Genomic DNA, 10,552 nt, shown 5'->3' on the forward strand with positions numbered 1-10,552 from the left:
AGGCAGTAAATAATTGCACAAATTCACGTGGCAATGTTTCTCTTCGAAATTCCCCTCCCCCTTCTGCAAACAGCAGTTAATTCACCCCAAACAGCTGCTGTCTTTGTTTGCTGTACAATGTACTGTTGAGCAGAGTCTATCTCTATTTAAGAGGACCCAAAAAGCATGCAAAAGGAATTGGACGCTAGAAAAATAGGACAATACTACAACTCCAATTCTGAAGCACGTGAATATGTTTATTCTACTCCATAATTCTTTCTAAATTCTAGTAGTATCTCATAAATCTTATGAGGGTCGGGTAGCAATTACTCGGGGCGTATTATGGTTTGTTACCAAGGGAGTGGACAGGGGCGAAGCTACATTGTCCTAAGGGTGGTCAATTGATAACCCTTCGTCGAAAAATTATACTGTGTATACAGATAAAATATTAGGTTTAAAAGTATACAACATAATACTCTTTATTGAGGAATTATTTTTAGTTCTTTCAAGTTTGAACACCTTTAGAAAAATTCTTGGCTTCGCCGCCGAGGGTGGATCGAAGCGGTTGCAGCGAAGAATTGATCCGAGCGATTTGGAGACACTCTCCCTCTGCATGCTTCTCTTGCCCCAAGCAGCAAGTTTCGGGCACTCGGCCTCTATGCTGAAGTTGCCAAAGTTCTCATATGTATAAAACCAGCAGTAGAATCCAATCAAGGCAATATCCACAAAACCAAAGCTTTCCCCTCCAAAGTAAGGCTTGAGTGGATCTATTAAGTCCTTCTTAGCTCCCTCCAACTCTTCTCTTTTGGTTGCCCATATTTTTCTCCCATAATCATACAACTGCAGTTTCAAGATTTCCCATATAAAAAGTTATCTGTTTGCTCACATCAAAGACGGTTTTTAAGCAGAATTAAAAGAAACTACAGTGACTAGGAAGAAGCCACTCAAAAGTCTGAATATGAAATGGAAGCAGAATTTGGCTTTTCCAGTCGATGGAACAATATTAGTGTATTTCACCATTCATCGATTGAGAGAGGACCTACCCCGCTGATTTAATAAGAAATACCAAAGACTGTTCATGTCATATCTAATCCATAACTGCATTTTTTTGGAGAAAAGAAACAACAAAAAGGACTTAACGGGAGAGTAACAAAATTGAGCTACCAAGACTTTATTGTCTTTTTTAAGCAACGATGATTTGTACGAGATCTAAACTTGGTGTATTCCCAGAATACCAAAAATGTTCATTCTTGAAAATGTCTATTTGTACACGTAAATATCAAGAAAAATGCATTAGTTAATCTCACTCGATCACACACTGCCATTTCACTTCCATTTCTTCATAAAAGCTTCATTTTCCACCCTTGGCATAGCTATCACGCAGCGTGACGGTCCGATTGAAGACCAGTTTCTCAGAAGCGGAATCCTGGTCAACAGCAAAATACCCTGCAAAAGTCATCATTTAAAACTCAAGCATTAGAATTCATCTGTTTTGAGAAAATTAAGGAAATCAGGAATAATGGAGGGCATTGGGAAGTAAGGCCTTCAGCGGTTTAACAAATTATATTTTCATATGATGAATTCAAAAGGTAGAAGCACCAACTCTTCAAACTCCGAATTTGAAATGTGAATTGAAAAACAAAATTCAAGCAACCAACATTTTTCAGCTCCTGGCACTTTAAAATTGATTTTGTTAAAGCAAATAGAATCTCATGTTTCAGCAGATCAGACCTTTCACAAACACATGCTATCACTCTATTAGAAGTAACTTAGAAAAAAGCTTCAGGCAGAATTGGATTGCTGCTATTAGTATTTCAAGGCACCAAATCAAACATCAAAGAAGTAATAGATACTGTAAAGGAACCTATTTTACGACTCAAGAAGGGGGTAACATTGTCGAGGCACTTAAACTTTCATCTTAGCTACATTTCAGATCCCTACCAAGAAATAACGAGTACAAGAACTTACCGAGCCTTTCAAACTGAAATCTGTCTCCAAGAGCAGCCGTCCTAACTAAGGGCACAGCATAAGCATTTTGTATCACCACTTTAGACTCAGGGTTCAAATCACCAAGCCAGTCTTCGAGTTCGGCGGGATTCTTATCGCAAAACCAAGCAACAATTAGCTTCAAAATGACTGTGACTGAGAAAGGTGAAAAGTAAGTTTGACAAGGTAAAGAAAAGAAACCTCGGAGAGGAAGAGCCTGTCAAATAGCCGGACCTCCACCTTAAGTGGATCAACCCCAGGTGAAGGTTCTGCAACCCAATGAAGAACACCCTGCAACGACATTGTTTCAGGAACAACAGATCTGAAATTCTAAACCAACCATGACACAGAAGAATTTAACATCAAAAACCCCCACCTTAGGCTTGATCGTCTTAGACGGATCATACTCTGCCCGAATCTCAAGAACCGTCTCTTTGTCATCAGCAAGAATTACATCTGTACATTTTATCGGGTATGCATACCTGCAATGCGAATAAGCTTTATAGTTTGAACTGTACATCTAAGGCCAAGTATTGAACCAAAATCGAGCAAATTTTTGGATGACCAAAGATGTGAGTTAACACACACTACCTTAGTAAGACAGATTTTCCAGGAGCAAGGCCAAAATAATCTTTAGAATCTTTTAATCTAAAATCTGTACGTTCAATGTACACAACTCTAGAAAAGGGGACCTACAAAAATAAACAGAAATGGAAAACACATATTAAAGGATCAAGGACATTGAATTGCTTTATTATGTGGAGACAGAAAAGTAGAGAACATCCATTATTATATAGTACAAAATGCATGTCCACCTTATAAAATGACGAAGCATCATTAGCTGGAGCTTCAGGCCATTTCTTTGCATCTAGATCCGTTACTAAGCCAGCTTCAAGGTTTGTGATGACAACCTGATTATGAAGTTCATAACTTAAGTTTCCGTAAATTGGCAATAGAACACATACTTGTGCATGTCTCCATCCACAAATACTTTATTTAAATCTAGATATGCCCACCTTAAGGGGATTTAGCACAACCATTGTTCTAGGAGCTGTTTTATTTAGTTCTTCTCTTATATGGTATTCAAGGCGACTAAGGTGTATCATACTACAGTCACTGCATCCAAAAAAGAAAGTTGTCAACACGCTGTCAAACACTAGTTTTCCTTTGTACTGGGAACATACATACACATAGATAAATGAGTGCCCAACCTTCTAGTTATTCCAATCCCACGAACAAAAGCATTAATTGCTGTTGAAGTTACCCCTCTACGTCGCAATCCTGCTAATGTCATGAGACGAGGATCATCCCAGCCGTCAACCCATTTCTCTGTTACAAGACGGTTCAACTGGACAGCGATAAAAATCAAGAATCAGTTTGAAACAGGAATTTTACCTGCATGAAACCATTATAAATAATTTTGAATAAAAGGAACACTCAGGAGTCAAACTAACTTTACGCTTTGACATCACAGTATTTGACACATTCAACCGTGAGTACTCCCAAACAAAAGGCTGGTAAAGGCCTAGTGCATCCAGTAACCAGTAATATGATGCACGGCGGGTTTCAAACTCCAGGGTGCAAAGCTGCATGAGAATGTGAAATTGAAATTTCAATTGATTTAAGCTATTATTTACAGCAATACTATTTTACTACAACAATTTGTCACCAGCGTGGCTGGAAACAGAGAGGGGTTACACAGCAAGATAGACCGAGTATTTTATAGCGAACTCGAACAACATTTATTTCTTTTCTCATTTTTATTCAGGGAAGATACTCTATGTAATGGGTTTATAGCTAAATATTTTAAGTAACTTCCAAATGAAAATGGAAACAGAAAGCTCTATGCAGAGGACGTATAAATCCAAGATAAGCCATGCTGACTTGACAAAGTGAAGAAGTAAACACAGTATTTGACAGCAACAAGTCACATACATACCGAATGAGTGATATTTTCCAAAGAATCAACAATACAATGGGCATAATCATAACTGGGGTAGATGCACCATTTATCCCCTGCATGTGGATGAGGAGTGAACTGTAGAAACAAGTAATATTGGACTAAATGTTAGTAAACACCAAGATAGAATTCAAAATGGTTTTTGTCAGAAAATACCTACCTTGATACGGTATGCAATAAGGTCATACATATTGAAATTATCACTCTGCATGTCCTGTTTCATCCTCAATGTCGCCTTGCCTTCATTAATCATCCCCTTCTTCATTTCATCAAACAATCTTAAGGACTCTTCTATAGGCCTATCTCTCCAAGGGCTGTTCATCTTTCTCTCCCGATATTCTTTTACCTCTTCAGGTGTCTGTGTTATGTACAAAATCAGACCATATATCTCATACTAATATCTAGTTAGTGTATAACCACAACAATCAGTGAAGCCCCTCACAATAGAGGTTAGCTCTAGTGGGCAAGGGCAGACTTAAAGGCAAAGACAAGAAAAGGAGAACCAGAAACCAAAAACGAGTATCAAGAGAAAACAACAATAGCAATTTTTATGTATTAAACATATCACGTGTTATTTATAATAGCCATCTTACCTGGTGGTCAACATATGCATGACCTTTTCTTATCAGCTCTACAGCTAGCTCATAAAGGTCTTGGAAATAATCACTAGTGTGAGTTATCTGCAAATTGCCAACATATTAGTATTGCAAACACGGGAAATAGACCATTGATATTGAACATTATCATACCTTGTAAGGCTCCCATCCCATCCACCCTACAATTTCTTTGATATGATCGATGTACTCTTTCTTCTCAGCTTCAGGGTTGGTATCATCAAACCTAAATCCAACGACAAAGTCATGAGGAATCTAGCACTCACATGTAAAAGAGAGGTTCCACATTAAATGAAATTAGAGCTTCCATGTGAATAGGGAGACGAATAAGGACAGATGAGATTTGTACAAGATTAATATCCACCACATACATTTGAGTTTTGGGGCAGAATTAACGAGAGACAAAATATCTTGTGCATTACATAGTGAACTATATTCAGACAACCTAATTCAGAGTTTACTAGGCCAAACTAATAAATCCAGAAGCATAACATTAACTCCTTCCAACCACAACCTTCTCCTACTCTTCCTCCACCATGTCTCTCGCTCGCGCTCCAAATAACATCTTTAAATTGCATTATCTTTTTCTTGTTTTAGTAGCCTAATTTTATCTTTACAAATTAAAAAAGATCTCTGAAAATTGTTCCTGAATCCAAAAGTTTGTGACCCAGGATTCTATTTTATCATCAAAACTAAATTAAACTCAGAAAATTTTGATCAAAACTGTGAGAATACCCCTCAACACCCCCGCGTTATAATCCTCCATAATCTAATTTTATACCAATTCCATCATCATTGTACTTCCATCCTTGACCGGATGACGTGACAGAATAGAATTATCCCAACTCCGACCGTAAGCAAATGCCAATTGATGAGCAGGTCCCAGGACAGGCATCCATTCTCACGAGACACAAGTCTGTATTCTAGGCATCAAATAAAGTCACCCTTTCTGTAATATAGTGATTCATATTGAGCACAAAGCCGAACTTTTGCAAAATCCTTGCAGTAATATTAATTTGAGATAATGAGGAAGGAAAAACACATATTGAGAAGGAAAATTTTAATGCCTACCTCAAGTAACAGCCACCACCTCTTTCTTTGGCCAGACCAAAGTCCACAAACATAGCCTGTTTAGTATCAAAGTAAGATTTAGAGCAAGATTAAAGTCACAGTTACAAAATATCCAAATTTGTGTATCATCACCTTTGCATGTCCAATGTGCAAATATCCATTAGGTTCAGGTGGAAAACGTGTTAAAACTTTTTGTCCAGTCACTTTCAAATGTTTTTCAAGTAGTTCCTTGGAATTGCAAGCTCGAAGCACAGGCCTGTCACTGAAATATATTTCTGTATGCACCTGATTATCAGGATAGCAGATGTTCATACCACTAAAAAGAAGAACATAGCTAAAAATCTTGAACAAACTATCCTAAATAGATTAAAAGTGGGGGAATTTGACAACAATAGACTGCTTTAATCCAACAAACGATACTACAAACATGCAAACTAGCCCAAGAAGCAACTACCTAAGTTTTCCAACCAAGCGGAACCTACTTATGGAAGAACAAGAAAAAAATATGGACATGTATACAAAATTAAGGACCCAAAATGGCAGAAAAATAAAAGTTTCACATACATAACCATAGATGCAAAAGAGGATAAACAGACCGGCACCATATGATTACAAACTTGTAAGGAAGTTTTCATGCAGCCAAAGAGTATTTGTTGCACTACTTAAAAATGGCATGTAGTTAATCATGTAAAAAATGTCAAATCACGGAAATCTCAGTGAAGCAAAATATGCAAAGTATTAAGCTTAAGACTGAAAAATATGACAATGGACATAACATTATCCTAAGCACCTTGTAATTTTCCTCAGGAGAGGGGAAGATTGAATATGGATTCAGTTCTTCTTCAGACGGCTTCGGTGCAGGGGTCTCCTCGATTTTTGCCTTATCCTACATAAGATGATGAAGCAGGCTCAGCTTAGCTTAGGACAAAACATATCAGATGAAGAAGGTCCACCAAAACATGTGGTCAGCAAAAGGATAAAACACATAAGATGAAGAAGCACCACCTCAACTTTCACTGGCTTCTCTTTCTTCTTTTTTACAGGCTTTTCATTATCTGCTGCAGTTCTTTCCCCAAGTAATTTATACAGCTCCACATCTATTACTTCCTGTGACAATAAATAATCTTCATAAGCAGCAATTTTTTAATTAAAACCAATTGTAGCTCATAATAGCTTGACCATCTACCCCAAAAGAGAGCGTAGGAAACATCTGCGATTACCTTGACTACTTTCGGATCAGCCCATGGCAACTTCTTCCGAACGTGAGCAAAGAGTTCACCAACTAATAAGGAGAGATTATATAAAGCATGTTAGAAAGAGAATTTATCTCTTTAGAGAAGAGGGGTCTTACCTCCATGCCCACTTTATTTAAAAGATAGTCCTTGATCAAATGACAATTACAGTTGCCAACATTTCAATAAGGTCGCCAATGCACATACATTTGAGACCAACCCCCCACCCCCTTCCAATCCTACTCTTATTTTATAAAGTATAGTATTACATCAGGATCTAACGAATTTATTTTAACCCGATTGCTCAGGAAAAACAAACCACCTAGGGGTCACAAGTAAGCTACCAATTTAAGGTCCTGGCAGTGACTCGATCAAAGAAATAATTATTCTTAGTTGAAACTCCTATTCTATTCATGTTTAAATATAAAACAGGCATTATATCCTTAATCAACCAAAGGAGACAATCAGGTCATTTGCAGTATTAGTATCATAACAGCACTTAATTAGAAAAGGACTTATCAAACCACAGAAACTCGAAAGATGAGTACAAATTATTAAAGAAAGATGAATTTAATCTAAACAGTCTCCCCACATCATGACATCTAGAAGCTATACAACGGTACAAGGATATAGAATAACAAAGGTCAATGAGAGTGTCTTATGCTTTTGTTCGCTGTAATGCTAGCATTTCAGAGTTCTCAGCACTCAATTACTTGCATATAAACACACCGACAGATATAGATTAACTAATCAGCTAAACAGTAACCAGATTAGTTCCAGAAGCAGCAAACTAACCATTTGTTCTATAACGCTGCTCTAATATATTGGCCTTCTTCTCCTCAAAGACCTCACTGACAGCACGTTCAATGTCATCCTTGGATACCTCAACCCCTGCTCAACATTGTGGGAATACATAGTATTTTTTGTTTTAAAAGGAAGATATTAATTATTTCTAAGAAAGAATAATCCAAACACCACCAAACCCCCCCCCCCCAAAAAAAAAAAAAAAAAAGTATACCTGAATAATAATATTAAAGATTCATCAAGCATGAGAGATCTAATGCCATTAATGTTATATTAATTGGACTTGGGGAAACAGGATTTCTTACCAACACCACAAGCCTCATCAAATTCTTGGGTGTTCAAATTTCCAGAGGCGGTTGCAGCAAGAAAGGTGAATGCCGCTTCTAACTGTGCAGGGGTTTTAATCTGCAACGGTCCAGTAAAAGACAAATATGAAGGGGCTTCACCAATTTATTAGTCATAACAGCCTCAATATTTTTATTACCTAAAACAGACACAGACATCGACGATTTACAAAAGTAAAGGGGTCGCAGTTCTACTGCTATGCTTGCATAAACGGGCAACCAAATAAAAAGAACATGAATTTTGACCTGAGCATACAACAAACCTTTGTTGATACAATGTACTGAAGCAATGTGGGCCGGTGGTTAAGTGCATTGGCTGGAAACTTTGTAGCAACCTATCATGCAAAAGGATAAAGTTGGTTACATCTTTCACATTCTCATCGTAGTGCTTATCCTCCCAACGCAATGGAAAAGAATAAGATATATTTCAATTTTAAGCTTCACGAAAAGATAAACTAAACGATCCAAAATGGTCCTAAGTTTTTGATTAATGCATGGGAAGAAAATTATATGCAAGTTGAATATAAATGACAGATTTGCCAACTTATTGTCAAAATTTTAGAAGCCTACCGTGTATATCAGGTTGCCTACAGTACGGTCACAACCATCAGTCACAGCTGCCTGGATTAATCACGAAACAAAGTGTTAAGAAAAAATTGATGACATATAATTGCTTTTCAGGGAACTTTTATTAGAATAAGATACTACATCTCAAAAGATGTTTAAAATATCTAGCAGAACAAATAATCAACTAATGTAACCAATAAGAAACGTTGCACACAGCTATTTCATCCTAGCACACCTCCCTACAACTAGCTACATTGTGCAGTTTAGTCGCAAGAATATGATGGTATGAGAAAACTGATGGCATTATACATGTACAAAGCATGTAATTTACACACATATAGAACAAACCCATATGCATTTATTTATTTATTTTGATAAGGAAAAATTTCCGTACCTTGGTGTGTCGCTGCACTCCTGTGGGAACCCATATGCATTTATTACATCTAAAAAATACTAGAGATACAAATATCAAGATTGCAGCTGACAGATTTCACCTTTTTCATATACATATGTAAAGTAAGTTACTTACACAAATAGAGAGATACCCATATGAAATTATGCATCTAAAATACTTGAGATACAACAATTAAAATTCCAGCTGAACAATTGTACCTTTTTAAATATATATATACATATATGTGTGTGTGTGTGTGTGTATATAAAGTAGGTTATTACACAAATAAAGAGATGCCCATATGAAATTATGCATCTAAAAATACTTAAGATACAAAAAATATCAAGATTACAGCTGAAATTAGCAACCTGTTTTTAATATACATATGTAAAGTAGGTTATCTACACAAATAGAGAGACACCCATATGAAATTATGCAACTAAAATTACTTCGTGAATAACGGCAGTAAGATTAGTGGTAACTTTGTTGTTAGCCAAAGTATTTTTGGCAGTCTTTTCATCTAATCCAATTTTCAAGAACAGCTCCAAAGTTTTGCTATCCTCCTCCTTCACCATTGCTTCACTGGCTACCTCGTAATTTCCAAAAACCCTAGAGTGGAAATGTTGAGAGCTAGAACTATGACAAAGTTTTTGGGAAATTTTGTAAGTAATTCAGAGATTCTTTAAAGGTGGAATCTTTGGAAGTTTAGGACAAGTGTTTTCCTTTTTGGGGAAATATAAGAAATGGGGGATTTCTCGGAGATTTTTTTAGGTATTTTGATTTAACCCATAATTGGGCTATAAGCTCGGCCCGTTAAAAGATATAGGATTTAGTTTCAGGCCTTTCAATAGAGTTGGACCGTCAACCAAAGCTAAAAAGTAGCCATTTTTCGGACTTGTATTGAAAAATAGCCACATATTCAAAAGTCAATTGAAAAATAGCCACTTTTTTGGAATCCATGACAGAGTCATCTCCATAATAGTTTCATGCTATTTACACATTAAAAACAGCTACTTTGAATAAATTTCCAAACACTGGCTATTATTTCAATTACTGGTCCAGAAAGTGGCTAGCTAATACAATTTTTACAATAGAATAGATCTGACAAGTCCAGTTGGTCCCAATTGCCCCATCTAAGCGTTATTCAAAGGGCTCAAACCAACTGCAATCAAATTCTGTAAATGAATTTTCTTGAAACATTTTCAAGTTAGGACTAATAGAAGTATGTTTATAAATAGTTGCTAATAGTTGAAATGTAATTTAACATTTATATACTGACAGTGTATAAATTTTTTACACCACTAAATTAAGTTGACCCACAACAAAAAAATAAAAATATTATAACCTCAAAAGTAACAATCGGCTGAATTGTATGGATGGTGTAAGAAGTTGTTACATTGTTACTGCATATTACTTAAATTCAAAAATTATAGTAAGAGATAATAGAAGTGGTAGAAAACCTTTTAAGCTGTCTTTTCGGCAAGAAATTCAAAAATAATCAGATTTACAAGTGATAATTAAAAAATAGTCATAATTTCAAAAGTAATCGAAATTTAACCACTTTTTATGTAAAGATAAATTTGAACGAAAACACTGTTCAA

General features: G+C 36.2%; 1 protein-coding gene across 2 annotated transcripts; it reads right to left on the bottom strand.

Moving 5' to 3' along the window:
• Positions 1-394: 394 nt before the first annotated feature.
• On the bottom strand, positions 395-9,689 carry LOC104116975 (glutamine--tRNA ligase). 2 transcript variants are annotated; one of them, XM_070186280.1, is made up of 24 exons: positions 9,401-9,689; positions 8,561-8,611; positions 8,254-8,325; positions 7,952-8,051; positions 7,638-7,733; positions 6,831-6,892; positions 6,616-6,717; positions 6,401-6,496; positions 5,743-5,895; positions 5,611-5,666; positions 4,675-4,765; positions 4,519-4,605; positions 4,086-4,283; positions 3,905-4,003; positions 3,420-3,551; positions 3,177-3,313; positions 2,982-3,081; positions 2,781-2,876; positions 2,557-2,657; positions 2,342-2,447; positions 2,167-2,256; positions 1,948-2,077; positions 1,287-1,425; positions 395-819 (listed from the first exon to the last, which is right to left on the bottom strand). In XM_070186280.1, the coding sequence occupies exons 1-23, from the start codon at positions 9,524-9,526 to the stop codon at positions 1,331-1,333; spliced, it is 2,376 nt and encodes a 791-aa protein (XP_070042381.1). In that variant the 5' UTR covers positions 9,527-9,689; the 3' UTR covers positions 395-819; positions 1,287-1,330. The 2 variants fall into 2 exon arrangements, with proteins under 2 accessions (XP_070042381.1, XP_009626236.1); XM_009627941.4 differs by lacking the exon at positions 395-819 and having other exon boundaries at positions 1,127-1,425.
• Between the last annotated feature and the right edge of the window lie 863 nt (positions 9,690-10,552).

This window comes from Nicotiana tomentosiformis, chromosome 10 (genome assembly GCF_000390325.3).
Source record: "Nicotiana tomentosiformis chromosome 10, ASM39032v3, whole genome shotgun sequence".
Lineage (NCBI taxonomy): Eukaryota > Viridiplantae > Streptophyta > Magnoliopsida > Solanales > Solanaceae > Nicotiana > Nicotiana tomentosiformis.